This window comes from Camponotus floridanus, unplaced genomic scaffold (genome assembly GCF_003227725.1).
Source record: "Camponotus floridanus strain SB8 unplaced genomic scaffold, Cflo_v7.5 scaffold55, whole genome shotgun sequence".
Classification (NCBI taxonomy): domain Eukaryota; kingdom Metazoa; phylum Arthropoda; class Insecta; order Hymenoptera; family Formicidae; genus Camponotus; species Camponotus floridanus.
The window spans coordinates 346265-368929 of record NW_020229714.1 but is presented as its reverse complement, the minus strand read 5'-3'; the positions used below and the strand labels follow the sequence as shown (position 1 = coordinate 368929).

The 22665-nt window shown below is 35.2% G+C and overlaps 1 protein-coding gene across 5 annotated transcripts in view; it reads left to right on the top strand.

Annotated features, from left to right (window-relative positions):
- LOC105253815 (serine/arginine repetitive matrix protein 2) overlaps window positions 1-22665 on the top strand; it is a 32793-nt gene that overhangs the window by 7652 nt on the left and 2476 nt on the right. Inside the window, exons 1-9 of one of the 5 annotated variants that reach the window (XM_011262111.2) lie at window positions 12344-12432; window positions 13997-16562; window positions 16946-16980; window positions 17095-17254; window positions 17544-17752; window positions 17966-18151; window positions 19109-19150; window positions 19900-20061; window positions 21063-22593. In XM_011262111.2, the coding sequence (XP_011260413.2) occupies window positions 12373-12432; window positions 13997-16562; window positions 16946-16980; window positions 17095-17254; window positions 17544-17752; window positions 17966-18151; window positions 19109-19150; window positions 19900-20061; window positions 21063-21146 (3504 nt within the window). In that variant the 5' untranslated portion in view covers window positions 12344-12372 and the 3' untranslated portion in view covers window positions 21147-22593. Of the gene's footprint in view, window positions 1-12309; window positions 12433-13996; window positions 16563-16945; window positions 16981-17094; window positions 17255-17543; window positions 17753-17965; window positions 18152-19108; window positions 19151-19899; window positions 20062-21062; window positions 22594-22665 lie in introns of those variants that run through there. The other 4 variants (XM_020028273.2, XM_025412704.1, XM_020028274.2 and 1 more) reach the window with 4 other exon arrangements.

Sequence of the window (22665 nt, the reverse complement as noted above, 5' to 3'; positions counted from 1 at the left end):
AATTTCTTGCAAGTTAAATGTTAATACACTTTATCCATGCAATGTAATTAGACAAGAAACGTTTGTGCAACTCGTGCGAAGAATTTAAATGTGGATAAAAAAAGAAAAAGAGAGAGAAAAAGAAAGAGGAAAAGTGCGTGCGTGAGTGCGTGCATGTCTGCGTGATTGCATGACTGCGTCTTCACGTAATACCGCCGAATTAAACGGCTTTAAACAAGTACCTATCGGTCTACCGATCCATGCTCTAAGAATAGCAACGTGTCACCTTTTCGTTATCCGCTAACTAATTTCAACATATATGCGTATGTGTATGTGTACAATATAAATATAGTATCGTGTTTACCAATCACATGATCCATCTAATCATTATTTCTACTACGATTTGTCCAAAAATACTTTTGTAAAAAATTGTGCTAAATGTTTAAAAAAGTTATGACATTTAACCAGATGCAGATAAATCACAAAATTTTTTAGATATATAAGGATTTCTAAAATATATACTGGGTATATGTCTTTTTTTCAATCGCATTTTTTTTATAAATTAAACAATATTTAATATTGAATCATTATAAGTTAATTTAGTAATATTAATAAAACGGAACTAATCAAATACACGCGTATATTAAGACTTCAAGATTTTAAAAGATACAGCTAAAGAAAACATCAACATAATTGAATTCAGTTTGTAATTATATTATCATTTATATTATTTATTCAGATAATATCAACTTTGCATGTTAAAAGTTTTCGTACGAAAAGCAACTTCTACAGCCAAATTTTTCAAGAACGATTATATATAAAATTACCATGTGTCACCAGAATATAAAAAGATTGCGGGCACAGAAACTATCGTTCTAGATATTTATGGAAATGATCTTTTTAGTGATTCTGGTCACAGAAAAAACTCATTTAATTTATTATTTAATAGGATGAAAAAAAATTATAGCATCATCGAAAGAAAGAGATCTACGTAAAATAACACATAAAATAATTGAATCATGATACAACTGTATAAAATGCTAAAATATTAGAGGAACTAGTTTTTTCTATCACACAAATCGCGAGAACGTCTAGAGATTACGCAATATTCATGTTTGTTGGTCCGTCGAGGGAAGCCCAAGCACGGAAATATCAATTTTGCAGTCCGCCCTGGCTTACCATATAATAAATATCAATGACGAGCTTTGTGTGGCCATGTTGCACTTACAGGGGTAAGAGATAGGCGAGACTATCGATTCTCATCGATATAAGAAGCTGTTCGTTTGTACGCTTCAAGAGGGGACCTTGTAGGGCTTCCGTCGGGGTAGATTAGCGTACTTTGAGTGAACACAAAGCTGCTCGGAACTCTTATGCACGAAAGAAGAAAACTATTTTCTTTCTCCAGTCTCATCTTTTGAAACAAGTTATGCTTCACAACGAGTAAATTTTAGTGAAATTATATATAAGAAATATTGCGAAAAACTATATATATATATATAATTTTGCAACATTTCTTATATATAATAAATATGAAATTCTTATATATATTATAAAAACTAGAACATTTATTATAAAAACTAGAACAAGATAAATAAAAATAAACAATTTCTTGTTACATAAAAACACATAATTATACAAATTATTATTTACGAAACTTGTAGCGAATATTTTTTATAAAATAATGCACATTTCTTTAAAATCAAAGTACATGTATGTATATATATATATAAAATTTATATGCATGATGCAAAATTACATATTAACAAGCTTATAAAAATATTATATATTTTATATTATGGCACATTTTTAAATATAATAATTAAAAATAAAGTAGTTTGTATATCTATTTCTTAAAAATTTATGTATCTACAAATAAAAATTATTCAACAAGTCTATTAATGTTCCAGGTAATTAATGATGCAGGTATCAAGCGCGAAAATTCATGATAAACCAAAAGCTTTACACTCTGTCGGTATCATGCCACCTGCTTTGCTCAACAGATACGTTTTAAACGTTTGAGCTTGTAAACTGAGCTTTCCTACCGAAGAATAGCTAGAAATTTCATTATTGATAGTCTCGCTCCACCAACGGTATGCTAATATAGTTATACCATATGTGGATTTCATGTGGTTATTCATCCAAAAATCAATAATTTCCGCAAGAGAAATTGCAAAATTAATTTCATATACTATATGAATATTAATGATCAAACTTTTCCACACGGTAAGCTGTCATTTAGAAAATAAATTTCTACCTGAATTTTACACATATAACATGTGTTACGTAGCTTACATAAGTTAGATCCTTATCAAGCACATATTAAGTTTTAAATTTCTTATATTTACATATTTGTATACAGAAAAATATATAATTTACTTGAAATGACAAATAAAAATGGATACAAAATATCAGACTTTATAGCTATTAAATAGTCGTACCGTTTATTTCAATAATACATTATTATATTCTGTAATTGACAGAACTTCGTTTCATTTTATATTTGTTTGCATTCGTGCTATTATTAATTGCAAACGATCGATCCTGTATGACAAGATGGTGTGAACCAACAGTGGAAATTCCATGCGATCGTTCATTTTGACGACGCTAACTATCATGCAAGAGTTAAATCGCAGTATAACAAAACTTTTGTTCCTTGGTCGTACATCAATATATATTTATATATATTTTGTAAAATCGACGTTTATAATGAATCTGTGCCTGTATATACAGGTATATACATACCTAAAATATATTCGCATACAGGTATATACATACCTAAAATATATTCGCATTGAAAATTAATATTCTATCATAAAATTAGAATGTATAAAATCCCTTTGACCCATAAATATTATTTTATTTTTAAAAGTTCATATTAACAAAGCATTTTTTGAAGCTTCATTTGTTAATGTTGTTTGTAAAAGTCACATGCATTGCTCATGAACATGTGGAATATACACATGATGGAGAAATTATATGAATATGCAAATTCCCTGTGTTGTGTCACGAGGTCACTATAACCATATATATGTTACAACTATATGCATTGTGTGGATAAACGATTTTCTTCCTACTAACATTTCTCTGTCGTGCACTCGGCATCGATTTCCTAACCGCGACATTAAACATCACGCTAATTTTGCACGGCGTTTAACAACTGTCAAATTCTACACTCGCGCGTTTCGGCGATTTTACTTTACTGACGAGGTCAATTCGTAATAGTGCGATTTATTTTTTATGTTTTCCCTTCACGTTACCGTCAAACGTCAGTTCGACGAATCCCAAAGAATAATCTGAAAAATTCTTCTTCCAGGTAAGGGCAACAAGGTGAAACCTATACAGTCCTTCGAGATGTACGTCAGAATACGAGCCAGCACCGAAGCAAAAAATCTCGTCTCGTTTTTCTCCCTCGAGAAAAACAGATAAACGCATCTCGGCGGAGAGAGGAAGCGCCTCCGATCGATCTCTCGTCACGTTTCCGCCGACGAGATGCGGCGACTCCGAGACGCGGAGTCTGCTCGCCGATAGCATCGTGGCTGAGGCATCCACATCGAGGGTTAGGAGGCCGAATGAATGGCCGGACTGTTTTCAAAGCGGAGAAAAGTTCGGCATGCGAGCGAATACCGACCTGTCGTGCGATAATGCTAAGACAGTAATAAGAGGTAATACAACGCGATGAAAAATCGAATCAAAGAAGCAGCGAATATCCAGAGATTTCAAGTACCCTTAATCGTTGATGATCAAAGAGTCTCTACCGCGTCACAATCGACTTTCAAGCTAGCTACGCTGTAATGCACATGCATTTTAATGTCACTTTCGAGAAACTGCGAAGATGAAATAACTCTTTAATAATAAACTCGAAGCTCTCTCTCCAATTTTATTCAAACTGAATAAATTTATATTACATTGAAATATTCTTGTGTCCTTGCCAAAAATCTTATATTCAGATGAGAAACTTTTTCGATAAAATTAACACAAAGTTAAATTTTGAAACGATATATGCAAATTTATGAATATGCCACAGACGCTTCCAATATTTGAGAATAAAAATGTCATGTTATTGAACAATATTATGTAAACTATGAATCTTTTTTTAAATCAATTTATGAAAAAATATTTCAAGTTTTCCTTTAAGTAAGTTACTATTTGAAGAATACATGATTACTTATTTTCCGATGCAATAATTTAATATTTAAATTAAACGATATATTATTTCTGCCAAAACTTTATTATCAACGATATTGCAAATACTGAGATTGTTTATTAAAATGTCAGGGGAAGAGATGCGTGAATTCTCGAATTTTCTCTATCTATGTATGAGCTCCTCCCATCTCGACGAATATACGAAAACGACCATACCCGGCACATTAAGGTAATAACACCGGGAATTGAAGTGGCTAGTATATGAGGGTGTGTCTCACACGAATTGACCTCGCCGGCAAGTATTACTAACTGACAGGAGATAAACGTAACATTCACCGAGCCCTGCTTCGGTGTAAAAAAAGCTCAGCGATAAAATTGAGAGTTCGAGATGTATTTACTCGTATATGCATTCTCCAGAGACGCTCTGAAGAATAACAAATGTTTCTCACAATGACAATGTATAATTCTTTAATACTTAATATTGCGAGAAACGTTATTAAGTCAAGAGAGAGGCAAATAGCTTAGTAAATGACTGTGACTGTTACTTATTTGTAATTTTCTTTCTTGTAACCACGCGACCAGCGCAACATCGATGTTGGATCGCATCCTAATCGTTAGAAAATTTGGCACGTTTGCCTTATGGAATACAAATCTTCGCAAGAAGCGACGTGCAGTCCGCGGTGAATGTCCTCTGCAGAAACACGTATAATTAAGCCTGGCAAGACTCTCTAAGATTGGCAATGTTCCGAAAAACTCTACGCAATACGTTGCAGTGCGATAGTTTAACACGCATACGAAACCGTATCAGATGAAGACATGTGTAAAAATTTTAAATAAGACTTAAGTCCTTGCGTCTACGCAACGGAAGTCGATACGCGCGAGAGAAATCTTTCCAAGATGTTGTACGTGTGGAAGCTCTTGCGTGCCATTCTCCTGGAGATGCACCAGTCCTGCGCATACGAGTCTCTCGAGGGTGTTATTTTAGAAAACTGCGTAGAAAACCCGATAGCGCGCGCAAGAACGTACATAATTTATCGATAGATTGTCTCTCCGGCTTGATACAATATATATATATATATATATATATATATATATATATATATATATATATGTGGTAGACAAGAGAGAGCATCGTCGAATAGTAGTGCGCAGGGTAAGGTTGCGTCCCCGACTGGGCGTTGGAGCGCAGGAGCAGAGACACGGCAGGACAAACGGACGGCAACGGCCCGTAGAACGTGCCGACCAAGGGACGTACCTTGCTGAAGACGGTCCTACGCGAGTATCGCGCGAGCTTAGTGACTCACGAGCCGACGTAGATCGAGGTGGCTAGGGCGAGTTCAGCGGCACCCAGGTAAGCCGACTATTCTCCCCTCGTCGGGACCAGGCCGCGACGACATCGACGAATCTAGAAATATCGTAGAATCTACCGTAGAACTGTCCTCCGCACGCCTCTCTTTTCTCCGGGTCCGGTCACATTTGGTATATTCTACTCGCGCGTCTGGAGGATCGTCAACGACGTTTCGGTAAAACTCCGTTTTGTCTCTTTCACGAGTCTCCCCTTTTCCTAAATGGAACTCTCTGAATTCGGATGTTTAATTTGCATACGAAACTAGCATTCAATCTGCCAAAAATATAATCGGTTTTTGATTGGTCTTTGGTTTAATTAGAAAATTTATCGAGGATTCGAAAGCGAATTGGGTGATGTGTTAAATACCGCGTGTAACTTTGCGATTTACATTCGTAGACAAGACAGATAACTTTTTGCCTGCGAAAATTTTGATTGATTTGTGGATGTTTGAAAAAGAAAAATATAAAATGTATTAAAAATGACGTAAATATATTAAATGACCTAAATGTACGAGTGTCTCCTCGTCTTCAGCAATACTAGCCGCTGTCGCACAGCCATCATTCGATCATCATAGTAATTACTGATACCATCGATTTGTCATCGAACGAAAGAACATGGCTTCTTGCAATGTAGTCTTTGCTGTTCAGTAAATTGTTCCTAATCAACCACTTTATATGCGAATTCAAATTAATAGTTCAATCACCCATCGTAATCTTCGTAGACATGCTACGCACGTAGAACATTACGCATTATGTAACTACAAGTAATTACACGTACGATAGATGCTGTTATCGCAAGAAACATTGATTGACATATTAAAAGGCACTATTCCACTTTTATGATTACTATAATTATATTATATCGTTATACAAAAACATATCAGAATCAGATTTTTTAAATCAAAACATAAAAATTTCCATGAGATGTTGGTGTACACAATCAATATATTCGCGTTTTTTTATTATACTTGTCACTTAATTAAGTATTCAAAAACATAGCAATTGCCGTGGAAACACGATAACTTTAACGACGGAAGTTTCTAGAAAATAAGGAGAGGTTGTATGTATATGTATATGTATATATATATATATATATATATATATATATATATATATATATATAAAAGAGTAGAGTGGTGATGAAAGACGATAATAATTCAACGAGTATTTTTGATGAACTCATTTACTTTCATACATCCATCTGCAACAATAGCTAACGTAATAATGCTTTATAATACATACGATACAATATTTGTAAATAATGATAAATATAATAGTTAAAAATAAAAAATAATCAATAATTATATATTTAATAATGAAAAATAAACATAAATATAACGTAATAAATATTTTGATTATAAAATAATTCATTTTTGTATCGAGAAATGAAAACGCAAAACGAAAGTTTAGTAAGATATTGATAAATGCAAATAAACAAAATAATTCGCTCAATAAAAGCGTTCTAAATTATTATGGAGAGGCATCACCGAAGCGCTGTACCAGGTGTGCCTACGAACGGAATTTCCTTCGAAAATCAATTTCGATCATCGATTATCGACTAGTACCAGTCTGTCTGTTGGCACTCGAACTTTTCAATCCATCGTTTCTTTCGTGACTTAGTCGACACGCACGCGTATCATCATTATTGCCACCTCAAGATCGTTAGTCTCACGGCCGTTTTCATTCTTTGTTTTTCTTTGATCGTGGAATGAATTATAATTACACCTTTTTGAGTCAGAAACAAGATCTCTCTCTTCAAAGACGATTAGTTATATCAGACATCTTGATCGGTCGCGTTTTATTAATGCATTTATTCTATCTTCACTTTAGCGCTGTCACTATGTTCACCAGTTTATCGTTTATCAATACCTGAATAAAACGATATCTCAAATACGACATATGGGCGTGTTGATTTCTGCCAGAATTGATCAACTTTAAACTTTAATGCGCGATGCGCGTGCTTCTATCCGCTACGTGAAATTCAGTGGCGAAACGTTTGCCGAGTAAATGGGTTAACATCCAGGAAGTGTTGCTACGTTATCGATAAACCGACACACGTGACAATCGCACATTGCTACCTGTCGCAGGTGATTCGAAGATGTTGCTTTGCGATAAATACATTTCGCTCGCGACAAACTATACCTATGGTGCATTACCGTCCTTGCCATTATCGCCGTTATCCCCGATGTCTTTTTGTTCTCCGGTATCGTTTGTTAAAATTAGTTAACGCATGCAATGAATTTCAGCTTTGATGCTTCCACACGAATAGGATAACAACTTGATATGATTTTTTACATTATTTTTTTACATGATTTTTTTACATTGAAGACATACACGTTAACTAGATCCAATAATACTAATTCCATAATGCATAATATGTTGCAACGGACATAAAGTATGATTAACTGAGCCGTCCGCATCCCCCAAGAGGGATGACTCAGTAAAATGTGAAAAATGTGAACAGAGCATGTAATTTATTATACAATGTGTCATATTTTTGTGTCGTCATTTTATCTAAGCATGATCCACAAATTATCTTTTTCGCGTCCATATAAATTGATTTCGCAATGAACGCTATTTATAGAACATCGATAAACATTAGATAATAATAATGCGATAACGAATGAGTACTTTTTCTCATTAATAGCAATTAGAACAATAAGTTTCGATGATATATCGTGCGAAAGTATGTAAATTTAAAGGAAATGATGCGAGCGCCAAGTTCCCTTTTTATCACCGCGCGAGGAAGCCTCGCGGTGGAAAACTGCATCGTTACTTGCCATTCGATGACCTGAATGTAGGTCCCTCAGAATACATGCATTGCGTGAGTCTGGTATCGATCGCGTGTAATCGACAAAAAATCTTAAAATTAGCGCATGCATGTCTCGCGCGCGAAACGTCCTCCTTCGCGAGAAAAAAAAAGAGGACGACACGTCGTTACAAATGAATTGTTTCGTGCATCTTGCGGTTAACCGAAGCCATTTCTTTCGTATTTTAATCAAACGGAGTAAACTTCTCGACAAGTTTCATGAAACTTTGTTGCTGTTTGCGTTGATATGTGCGTGTTAAATAGTAAGAAGAAATTAATATTATTTGCAATTATTAGTGTTATTAATCATTGATTTTAATATCTTTAAAAATTCATTATATATTTGATCAAAAATAAATAAATTGGAATTTATTTCATATATTAATATAAATTAATATAAAATAAATTTATAAAATAATATTTCATAAGACTCCCCCTAATTAACAATAATGTTATTTTCTATATTCAAATGATATACTTTGATCTCAATTTTTAATTATCTCCTACAGCCTCATATATATCACCGAGATGAGTGATATGTCACCGATTAATTTAACGACTAATTGCGCAACTTGTAGCAACGCATTAAATGCAATCTTTTGCCTTTGATAGAATTCTATTTTCCTCAACTTTTTGGTGTTAATAGGAAAACTATCTCGTGTTGCCTCGATATCGCATCCACAATCGCTTCTTTAATTAAAATCCGGTCGAAATTACGCCCTTCCTTTTAAAATCGAGGCCGACTTGGTCATTCGAGTGTCGCATCGACGAGTTCTCTTCGCAGGGGGTCCTCTCATTTAAACGCGTCAGCTTAGCCATATTATACATGACGCATCTTTCCATCTACACACGTGAATGATGGAGTCGAACACGCTCACCGGGTCGGATCAATAACTCCAGGAATGAACACTTGTCGGTTACGCGCGCGAGGCAGCTTGTTTCTGGTCTAATGTCGGAAACGAAAGCGGAAATCGGTCCGTCATGTTTAGAAATTCCACTCATTGTCAAACGTTTTCTCGTGATACTTTTCGCACAATCTGCAAACCTAGGGAAAGGAACACTCGCGTTTGTCTCAAGAGACAATTCGAATTTCACTCTTATCTGCAATAAAAGAATAAACACTGTACAAAACTTTAAATGACAACTTTAAGAATTCAATATACCTTTAATTTTGAGTGCTCAATTTCATTAAAGTTTGAATTATATTTTATGCAATAGTGAAATATATGAAAAACACATTAAAACAAAAGATATTGAAAGTTTTCCGATAATTTGCTTCTAGATTTGAAATTTTTAAGATTTATTTGCGATAATTCGAGACTGTCAGTCATAAAGTAAGATACACAATCTAACAGAACCAATTTGGTTTCGCTAGTGCAATTATTTCTAACGGTCTAATATTACTTTGGCCACATGTTCATCGTGATAGAGTTCGCGCGAAATTCCCACCATGCAGAGATTCCTATCCGAAGACAAGATATAATGTAAAACGAAGATAGGAAAATATGTATTGTAAATTGCGATATATATTTTCTAAGAATTTTCGTAGTCTTTAAAAGAATGAAACAAAACCATAAATATGTATATTAATAAAGGGTGATATGATGAAAATGATTAAAATGTCTGGAGGTTGTGTCAAGGTTGAGAATCGTGCTTAAAAATCAATCAAGTATATACGTTATAAATTTGCTTTTTTTATTTAAATTTATATGATATCATCGGGCCACTTAGATCATTATACTTTATGCGTGCAAAATGTTATTTTAGGGCTTATTTTATATCTCCGACTTAATTACTCGCAGCCGGTGACGTGACTGACCGCGAGTAATTCGAATCACTCTCTAACAAGTCGCATGCCATAAATTGAAAGTGAAATTCAGAGTCACATTTTGCGAAAGCTTTTATCTCAGTTAATAAATTATCCCGTTATTTTAAAAAATAATTTTGTATTTTACTCAGAATTTATTTACAAAAATATATATTATTATATATAAACGGTTTATACATTTTGCTTATTATTATATTACTTATTATATTATTTAATTTTTTTTTCATCATATTATTTTGTTTAAATAAATTTATAAGAAATATATTTTCCATACATAAATAAATAATTGCTTATATATGTAAAAAAATTCTTATTTATGCAAATTGCATTTTTTTACGATAAATAAAGTCGCAATAACAACATTCCACGTGTTTATGCAAAGTTGACGAAACTCGAGGAAAATCAATGTCATGTCCAAATGCAAATTCAAGACTAATATTGTACAATAATGTCATAGCATTATGATTAATGGACGATCAGATTAAATTCTATTCAATATTCTAAAAGGATGAATAGGATCGATGCGTTTTCGATCCGATAATTGAAAGAAATAATTGTTAGACCCGTTTAAGGAACGTTTCTTCCTCGGTGATCGTAGAATAAGGACTTTTCGTTTCATGATAATTCTGCGACGTTATTTCTCAAGGTGAATCTGAAGTCAGCAATCTACAGAAATACGATCTGTTTCGCTATTCGACACTATTATGACCGTTCGCGTGTCTTTCCCCGTTTATATTCAATTCTAAGCCACTTTTGCCCCATCCACTCCTTAAAGTTAGCATAACAAGCTTTATGATCGTACGCAGATAACCACGATGCATCATACAACCCAAACATTCGAAGACTTATTAGCAAAAGTCAACGTCCGAAAGATTTTTATTCGGATTTTATTTTCCCTTCTAATATGTCTGATAAAATTTAGGAAAAACATATTTTTTTTATATTCTTTGCTGTCACATTATTACTGTAATTTTGGGCGTAACTGTGACTTTTATTATTATTGTAATTTTGAATTTTTAAATAAATTAAGTTGATGTAAGTTTTGGCCAGTTTCGTATATTTCGTAAATTTTTAACAAATCTTAAAAACCGAAAGCGAATGAAATATTTTCTTTCCCATTTTAAATAAATCTTGCATTTTCATATGTTCACCGTTCGATATATAATTTATTATTTTAATATATATCTGATAATATTAAAATTGAACGACCTAATTAAAGTCATACTCTAATTAAATGCACCTATCTATCTATTCACTAGTAGAGTATTCGCTTGTAAAACACCGTTTGTAATTGCTATCGGTTTGATTACTGTAATCTCGTCGTCAACACACGTAATATTTGTTCGACACGTAGAGCGCGTGGTAATTTATAATTGAAGGTTACTGTCATTGCATGCATTGTAGGGTATTAAAAAGTAAGCACAAATAGAGAACTGTCGAGTATATCGCATTTCGACTATGAATTATTCGTAGCACTTGAACGTCCAGAGTTTTCTCGGTATTCTTATATTATGATACATACATGTACATGCCATATATCTATATATATATATATATATATATATATATATATATATGTTTACATGTATGTATGGAAAGAGAAATATTATACCTGATACATTCAAGGAATTCTCCTGGAATAATAAATTGATAAAATCTAAATAGCATGTGCTAACAGAGATATTTAGGTACAGAGTAAAATAACAGAGATATTTTTTTTATTATTATTTTATATTAATAAATAATTAATTTTTTTTATTAAATATCAAACATCTTGCACAAATATTTAAATACAATACATTATTATATAAAATAATATAATCTATTTATTTCCAGATTTTAATTTACTTATAGCTCAATAAAAATGTTTTTTTTGGGCAGTCAAAAAATAAAATTTCATTATAAACGCGAAATTATTATTACATTATGACATGAAATTTTATCTTGAGAATACTTTCCTCTAGTCCATTACTTTTTGATGTATAATATATTTTCTTGTAGCACATGTTCGATTTTTTTATCGCGCGTAAAGTGTCTCCAGTAATATATACAAGGCACACAAAAAGGGTAGTTCTCGTTATCACGTTATCTGACACGCTGCGACATTCATTCACTACGTAGCGATGCATTGATGTCGATCACTTAGTTTGTGCGTGCAGACGCACCTTTATAAAGAGCTGTTGCTCACATGTTTACGCAACAGGTTTACGGGGAACCATATTAAGGCGAATCAAGGTATATTCCATAAGAATACAAGGGATAAAGAATGGACTCGCAAGAAACCGCGAACAATATGGCCGAATCTACTTCGGGCCATGTAAATATGGTAAGCGAAGGACAAGATATTATATATAAATAAATCGAATGTGTTCAAAATAATCATTATCAATGGAACAATTTGCCACTACGATGATAAACGCGTAGCCTAGATTATATTTTTATTACATTCTCTACATCTCTCATCTATCGATGCACAACGTTTAATTATAAATCGCTCAATCACATCACGGTGAATAAAATTGCAACTTGTCTGAGAGGATAACGAGAAGTTTGCCTGCAAACGTAACGTGCTCTATGTAGAGCGTCGCTCAAAGCGATAGTCATTCGTGGTTTGATCCCATAACGAAGAGCTAAAAGTAAAACGGTGGCAGGCACGGTAGAAACGGCACGGCGAGACGTCACCAACCCGCATTTTATCAAAAGATCGATAAACTCAGGGCCACTATTACGAATTTCGACTGCCGTCAGTGTCTCTCTAGTGTCTCTCTCTCTAATGTCTCTCTCTTTTGCGCGATTTCTACATTGTTATCATTGTACAAAATACGATGTTATCGTCGTGAGGATTAGCTCGCAACACGAAATGTCTCATGTTATAAATTAACTAAATTGAATTGAAAATACAATGATGACGGCAAACAATGTCTAACATTCAGATGCGTTATGCAAAATGACGCCGAAAAAGTCAACGGTAGATCCGCGGTAGATCGTAGATTAACGGCTGGAATAACACAAGGAATTAAGCAAATGTCTGTAGACAATGCGGCTTGCAATTTGAGTCGTAGCACGACGAAAAGATTGATGGGTCTAAGGTCAGGGTTAATTCTGTCGATTGTAATTTACTACGTTGCGCCAATAATCTTCGGTTTCATTTCTTCATGTGGTATATAATACTCGCGCAAGACTAGAAATAATATTAAATTATAATGCGAAATAATATTAAATTATATTGCGAGCATATTCTCAATGTCAAAAAACAACGCGGTACGGCATTCAAATATACATAATATCCCAAGTTAAAGTAGTACGACTTATTCATAAATCTGTCTAACGAAGAAAAGATAAGATTATCAATGCGTGAAACACAGGTAGAGAACCAAGAATAATCGCACTCATAAATTCACTCGTCCTAGCTACTTCAAGGTAACAAATCTGTGAGTTCGAATTGAGATGTTAAAAATACATGTTCTTATTGTTTGTTTATTGTAATGAAAATGTGATTATTAGCATATTAATGCTCATGTCGAGCACCGAAAATTTGTATTTCATCGAAATTATACCGATCTCAATATCCGCGTTCAAATCAAATTATGAAGCGACTGTTATTAGAAATTGTTACCATCGAAAAAAAAGTGTGAAAATCATATATTACATTAAAATTGCATTCATGAATATTAAATACTCAATATCTGTTTTTGAACAAAATAGATATGGATTTTCTACGATTGTAATTTTAGAATCAAAAACGAATTTTACTGACTTAAGATATAGTGCGAACGCATTCTATCTCTACAGATTCATCGGTTTTTTTATAAAATTGATTTATCATAACAAATCACCGCCAAGCACATGATCTTGTGCAAGTATACGCGACACAAGCTATTCTTCCGCAGGTGAAGCCAAACGTTCTTTCACCACCGCAAGGCTTTCAGGCGAGACCGCAAGGTCTGCCACCATCTCCCAGAAATTCGATAAATAATGGTCCCGTAGGCGTTCCTCGACCGGGACAACCACTGCGCCGATTGGATAGTCGTTCTTCCTTAGGTCCGTCGCCGGCCTCAGGTCAATTTGTGCAGCTTAGACCTTACGGTCCGCCGAGACCACCAGGGAGCTCCTTCCCTCTAAGATCACCGCAACCCGGTCAACTGCCTCCACAGAATCCGCTGCATCCCTCAAATCAGCGTTTCATCTATTCCCCGGGGATTCGCGGTCCTCCCCCGCAAGGAGGTCAACGACCACCCTTCGTCGGTAACCAGCAGGTGTATCAACAACAGCAGCAGCAGCAGCGAGGCAACAACGATCCGCGATTTCAACGACCTGATATCGCGCCCGAAAACGGGCCGCGGCGACCTAGTCAAGAATCCGTTTTCCCCAGACAATTACTGAGAAATGACTCATCATTGAGCTTGCAGCAGCGACAGCATCTTTCGTCAAACGAGGAGATCAAGCAGCCGACACGACCGCGTATTGTCATCGAAAAGATGGCGGATATAAATGAGACCAGCGACGTTGATAAACCAGAGGGCTATCTACAAAGGAAGAAATCCGACGTCCGTGAAAACGGCGAAAATGACGACGATGACGATGTCGTGATGGATAATGAGAAATTATCGCAACACCCTCGGGATAGCATTCCTGAGGGACTGGTGAACGGCTCCAAGTCGCCCTTAACCCCGAAAAAACCCATGAATCGACCAGGAACAGCCACTATCGAAAATCCGAGTAAATATCTTGATAAAGCATCGAAAGAGTTTTCTGAGGATATGTCGTCGGTTATTTTTCAAAGCAGACCTTCCTCCGCAGTAAATGATGATAAAGAAGAAAGGAAAGACGAAAAATTCTCCAGCAGACCGCCATCAATTAAAGAGATTGATATCCTCGAGAACTTGACGGAAGATTTTGCGAGAGATGAAGCAAGTTTATTGCTCGCCGACGATTCAATGAATAATAAAATATCTAGACCCCCGAGCGCTACGTCGACGTTCGAACTGATTGAAGAAATTCCAAAACCAAGCAGTCCGTATAACGATATCATATTTGAAAACGTCGAGCAGAGCTTGAAGACTTCCTCGAAATCTTCAGATAATTCGCGTTCTGTTACGCCATCTTATCTGGATACGCCTCAAAACGCTGAACAGGCAGTATCGAGGACTTCATCCAGGATCTCGGATAAATCACGTTCCAGCACCCCGGCGCACCTGGACGCGCCCGAAAACACGGAACAGAATAAAACTCCCGATAAGTCGCGTTCCAACACTCCGGCCGAATTGGAGCCGCATGGAAACGCGGATCAGGAATCGAAAACGCCGATCAAGACGCCGGATAAGTCACGCGCGAATACACCAGCCAGATCGGAGTCGCTTGGAGACGCAGAACAGGAATCGAAAACGCCGATCAAGACGCCGGATAAGTCGCGCGCGAGTACACCAGCCAAATCAGAGCTACTTGGAAATGCGGAACAAGAATTAAAAACGCCGATCAAGACGCCGGATAAATCGCGCGCGAGTACTCCAGCCAAATCAGAGCTACTTGGAAATGCGGAACAAGAATTAAAAACGCCGATCAAGACACCGGATAAATCGCGCGCGAATACTCCAGCCAAATCGGAGCTACTTGGAAATGCGGAACAAGAATTAAAAACGCCGATCAAGACACCGGATAAATCGCGCGCGAGTACTCCAGCCGAATCGGAGCCGCCTGTACACGCGGAACAGAAATCAAAAACACCGATCAAGACACCGGATAAGTCGCGCGCGAATACTCCAGCTGGATTAGAACCGTCTGAAAACACAGAACAAGAAATGACAACGCCAGTCAAAACGCCGGATAAGTCGCGCGCGAGTACTCCAGTCGTCCAGCTGGCACCGTCTCCAAATCCGGAGAAAGAACCGCATCTAACCCCAACAAAGACGCCTGACAAGTCGCGTTCGAGCACGCCAGCCGGAATAGAATCGAGTGGCGGCGAAGTTTCCGTCGAGAATTCACATGGCGACAAATCTGGCGAAAATACTTTACAAGTGAAAGAGTCCGGCAAACCGGCCTCCTTGTTGAGTTCGCCTAACTCAGCGAGCGACAAGGACGGCAAGTCATTAAAATCCCCGAAATCCCCGAAATCACCGAAATCATCTACGATACCGGAGAGCCAAGGTAAATTGTCGATGCCGGAATCAGCGACATCCCCGCCAAGATCACCTGGAGGTGTGAAGGGCTTCGATAACGGGGAACAACGATCGTTATCTTCGGGTGGTAGCCCTCGATTGAAATCTCCGAAATCACCTGCAAAACAGACAGAGAGTGAGAAAAAGAAGAAAACATCCTTCGTCGAAACTACTAAGAAATCGGTAGAAATAGCGGACACGACACCGATTCTGACAGCAACATCCCCATCAAAGCCTACTGCTCCACGTCCGCAAACACCGACAAAACCGGATGACGAAAAAAAGCCTACAAAGAAAAAAGGTTTTTGCGTTTACGAAATGAATAAGACGAAACATGAATACCAAATACTAATTCGTTTTATGAACATTAATTTGTTCGATTTATTTGTATCTGCTCAAAAAAAATTCAGACTTACTACTTCCATGATTTTTAATTAAATTTGATATTAAAATATATAATATTTAGAGAGAGATCTCACTATAAAATAAATTTTACAATAAAAAGCTATATTTTTATATTTCTATTATATACATGTTTGAAGAAATTAATTTATAAAAACTTTAATTACTATAATTCTATATTCGAGGTTATCGAGATTTTGCTTCGGTGCGATACAGCTCTGACGTATGCATGCCTCTAATTAATTATTACCAAGTAGTAATATATTATTTTTCTTTCCACAGCGATCCAAAATGGCAGCGAATCACAAACTAATGCGGTAAATATTTTACGTTACTGGCAATTTCTGTCTTCTTCTCCACTTCTTATATATTATACCGCATGTCAAAAGTATTATTTTTTTCGCGAAAATTTTAAAAATTATTGCAAATAGGCGTCGACTACAAATGGAGTAGCAGAATCGCCAACTAAAAGGTCTAAAGAAAGCGACAAGAGATCAACCGCTGGATCACCTACGAAATCACCTAGCAAATCTGCTAAATCACTACCGCGAACTCCCGACACGCCTTCGTCGACTGCCCAGGAGAAAAAGAGTAAGTACTTTTTGTTTCATTAATTTAAAAGAAACGAACTGACCTATATCTCACGTGAGCAAAATCTTATTCTACCGTCAACACAGTAAAACACGTTTGATTAATATTCTAACAATTCCGACATATATAGTCCTGGTTTTATATAAATATAATCGCATCTCTTTTACACCGCTGAGAAATTGGACTGAGAATGCCATAGAAAGAATTAGAGTAAGGACAATATTTAAAGTCACATTATTTCATTGACGTAACATCTGTTCCAATAATCGTGCATCTTCTAATCGTGCAGAAGTACCAATGAACAAAGTTCAAGTTGGCGCTGCACCCTCTCCGAATCTGAAGACTGTGCGATCGAAAATTGGCTCTCTGGACAACGCGAGTTATAAACCGGGCGGCGGCAAAGTGAAGATAGAGAACAGAAAGCTGGACTTTAGCAAAGCACAACCGAAGATCGCCGCGAAAAATGATAAATACACACCTAGCGGTGGCGACAAAAAGGTTGATTCCTTTCATTATTAAAATAAATTAATCATCCCATAAAGTGTTTCACCCATATATTAATAATAATAAAGGTCTCACTCATATTAACAATAATATACTTTCGCATTTTTTAGAACTTCTTAGTTTTTTCTTGATATAAATTTGATAGTTTAATATTAAAAATACATTAAGAAGATATTGACTATAACTATCAAATTTTTTCAATCATAGATCTCCCAAGTGAAACTTCAATGGACTGCTAAATCCAAAGTGGGCTCCTTAGAAAACGCAACTTACAAGCCAGGCGGTGGCGACAAGAAGATTGAGACGGTAAAACTCGATTTCAAGGAAAAGGCGAAACCTAAAGTTGGATCCAAAGAAAATACGAAACATGTTCCTGGTGGTGGTGCTGTTAAGGTGAGAGATTTCTAGTCGAGAAATCGATTACGTATTTGCAATCTATAGTTTAAAAACCAATGTTTACTGCAACCAGTTATATAACTAAATTGATTATTAGTTTTCCTATTTTTTTCTGATGCATTTTTATGTAAGGAATCATTTAATGAGATTTATTTAATCGAGATTCCGAGTTAAAAATATAAAGCATTGTTGTTTTTAATTTTGATGCTTTAATTAATAATATTAGCATGTAATCACTTTTTGCATCATATCTAAAAATGATTAACTTTAAAAATAATCATTAGCAACTTTACGCATGCAATTATACGTATGCGTTTACATTTACATTTTTATTAATATTTTATCGTTAGTATATATTTTATAATTATCTGGACGAGGGAGTAACACAGCTGCTATTTATTATTATAGATCATTGTATTTAAACATATTATATTTACACAAATATTACTTCTTCATTAATTGCAGGCTTCATTGAAATAGAATTCATTACAAATGCAATGCTCGCTTCGTTCATTATGTCACAAAAGCATCTAAGATAATTATTCAATATTAGTTATTATCTCTAAATTTCATTGAATGTATTGCATGCGGAATGCTAGCGTACAACGAAGTATAAAATAGTAATTATAAAATTAGTAATTTTAAATTCAAAAACTTATGATTCAACAAGGGAATAATTCATACTTTGACGATTTTAAAACAAAGTTAATAAGTTTCCAGTTTGGATGATTCTTGTGTGTGATTCACACACAACTTGAAATTTAATTTAACTTTACTTTACAAGCATCCAAGTTTTTAAACAAAGAATAGTACACGATTGGTCAACTCTTAACTTTTAAAGTTCGGATTGAAAAATATTGCCATTGAAAGCTGCAAAAATCGAATGTGCTAATTCGTATGCATGTGACATCTCTTGTCATTATTAACAAGTCATTGTTATTTTTCGGTGTTCAGTCCGCATCTCCACCTAAGACACCGCAGGAAACGAAGAACGACGTAAGTACATTATACACAACTAACGAAATAACATTAGTACGAATTATGCATATCATATGTGTATCTCTTTTTCTATCTTTTTCTTCATATTCTTTACGTTTTTATTCGTTTGGTTTGGCCTTCGTCTGATCGTAACATCTTGAGAGGCCAAAAATTAATTTCTTGTATTTAATTTCTTGTATTTCATCGAAATCGTGGAGGTAAAATTAATACGCGTCAAAAAAACAAATACGATTGAATAAAAATATCTAATTGCATACATTGTATATATCGCATCATTAATCTGTTGTGGAAATCGCTATTTATAATCAGTGGGATAGATCGCGGCCAGTTTACGTCCACGATTTACGAGATACGAAAATGTGCTTATCATCACTTTGCAATCGGTAAAGTTCTATCTATATCGCCGGATATAGACGTAAGTAAAATGTACACATTAGATGAGAAATTTAAGCATGTTTCTGCATGTTTCCAAATTTATATTTAGACTCTCTGTCCAGTTCAATATTATTATATTTCCTGTTATATACGTATATTGCTCTTTTAATCCGTTCTTAATTACATTGTGCCAACGAATGTACCATAAGTAAACAAGAAATATATTCCATCTGCTCGTTCAACTATGTGAAAAGAAAAATGGAAGAAATTTTTTATTTTTCAGCTTTTTTTATTTCCATCTTCCACTAATCGCTTTTTAAATAGGATTTTATCAACGGATGAATAATATCGGTTGTCGTACCTTCTTTCAGATCCCGACGCAAAAAATAGAAATCAAGGCCGAAAGTAAAATTGGTTCACTGGACAATGTGAAGCATAAGCCGGGCGGTGGCGAAAAGAAAATTTTCAACGACAGAGACTATCTTCGACAAACGAGTTCCAACGTGGAAAGCCTGGACGGCAGCGGATCTCAGGTATGTTTGCAACATAAATATAAAAAGTCTTGAGAATAATTTTGTCATCAAATTCTTTCCGATTTTTACACGCGTTGTGGATTTTACACTTGTTTTTTTTTTCATAATTTTATACAATACATTTTATACAATAGAATACATCATGATAATGAAAATTTCTAGTTTAAGATGCTATTACTTCTCGAGATTTTTCGCATATAACATTTTTGCACCACGTGCTTAAACACGCGTTGCATGCGTCTTTGCAATACAGCACACAATATCATTGACCTACACCTAAATAATATGTCAAAAAATAAATATATATAAACAATATTCGCGAAATACATAGAGTTTATAAAATATTAAAAGATATTTAGATATGTTAAGAATTTATGAATTCATTATTAATTCATTCTTCATAGTTACAAAGTTTATCTTATGCGAAAAGATAATGTCGTCCATTGATTAGCTGATTTTTGCATCCGTTCTTACAGGAATACAAATGTGTGACACTTTTTCAATGCCTCTCTTTCTCTTATTTTGGAGAAACTGTTCTGTTTTTGAAATTATTTAAACTATTTCTACTGGTTGTTACCTTCGCAAAAGTGCGCCTATCGTAAAATTATATAATCGTACATCATAATGCAAATTATCCGCGTTGCAAAATTGAGTAAGATTAATCGTAATACAAATATCTGTTAGTTAAATTTCTAAATTTTATTTTTAACAAGACAGAAAAGAAAAGATTGTGCAGAACCAGTTAATAATTAACGATTAAAATTAATTAATATCGAAAAATGAATCCGAAATCGACAAGTGCGCACCAATCAGGATAAGCCTCATGAAATAAAATGGCATAAATTGTTAAAACATTATCTGATCGAATTATTGGAATAATGTTTAATGACAATATTGGCGGGATTTATCTACGAAGGGATTAAAAGAGGGATATTTATCTAGTCAATTTACTCAGTTCGCAAAGATGCTGCAGGCTTAATCCTGATGTCTTGTGCCCGCAGAGCCCCGTGCCCTCCGGCGCGATCACCAACTCCGGCAAGAATGGCCTGCCAGCCTCGGACGAGAACCTGAACCAGGAATGCTAGGTCACGAAAAGTCGGCCGATAGACCCGCTTTAACTATATCATTTGCATACGATTAATCACGTTTACCTTCAATCCAACCCCCTTTAGAGGACGAACGAGCGCGGTCCTCGCACGCGCCTGATCGAGAGCGATGTTGAGACAGACGGGCGCACGAAACTCCGCGGAAAAAACGGAGCTTTGCGATCGATATCTCTCGTCCCCGCGCGCGAATGACGGAAATTTTTCGCGACGGACGAACTTAATCAACGAACGAAGCAATATACGTTATCGCATTGATTTGTTGTTAAGTCGAGCGCGAATTCCGAGTGTGCATCTTATTCTGCATTTGCAGCAACTTTTAATTATCTTAAAAAAAAAAAGAACAAATGGGATAGATCATGATAAAAAAACATTCTATAAAAAATACGCATAATACAAATCTACGTAATATATCTACATACACATAATAATGTCTTATTACGTAAATCATAAAGCGCGCAAGAGAAGTGAAAAATGACTGAGAATTTCTATTAATATACAGCAGTAAAAAAAAAAACAATTTTCACGCGCTGTGCAAAGTCTTTATTTTTTTAAGTAATGGAATAATTTTTTTATCGAGTGTTATATTCTTGTCACATGACTCCTTTTTACGATTTAATTATTGATATGACATCTCTTTTATGTACCCCTATATAAATATGAGTAATTTGCAAATTATCGATTTTTGATACGCATTTGTGTCATAAAAAATAATATTACGATGCATCACGATTTATCATCATCGCGCATATCAAGCTGCAATGATACATTCATAATCTATTACAATGAATCACGCATAGTACGGTATAATTGCTTAAGAAGTTAAATCGATAATACGCGATAAGAATAACGAATGTATCGACGAGCCAAACTATATAAACGAATTCAAATTTTTCATATTTAATTTTGCGGAAAATGCGAGTATAATCGTATCATCTTGAATTTTTATTTAATTTACAGTATCAAGCTGTATTTAATATATAGAGGGTGTAATATTGATTTTATTCTCATTTAATTCTCTAGCCTCTTAATTATTTCTTTACGTAGATAAAAGATAAAAGTACAACAATCCATAATCCGTGCGTCATCGTAACGTAGGAAAAGTACCATCGTGCACGTCCTCTCAAGGGAAGTAGACGTTTTAGATAAAAAAAAAGAATAAAAAGCGCATATTAATTTTCACGTGATCTTGACAACCAACGCGCCTCGGTATCGCGTATTATATCGTCGCATTTCATCGTCATGGAGCGACATTGGGATAATTAAATTGCGAACAACGGTAGTTACCAATTCGCGCAAGATATAATTTCGCTTGACGTGGTCTGATGATTTCTGAAGAGACGAGAGACTACAACGCAGACAGCAATATCGATCGGCGCAGAATGGATCATTAGACAGCCAACGTTGCACCAATGATTGATTAATCGGTAGATAACTCTGTAGCTTTTCCGCTCTATCTATATACGACTGCGATTACGATATAGAGGGGGATCGCGAAATC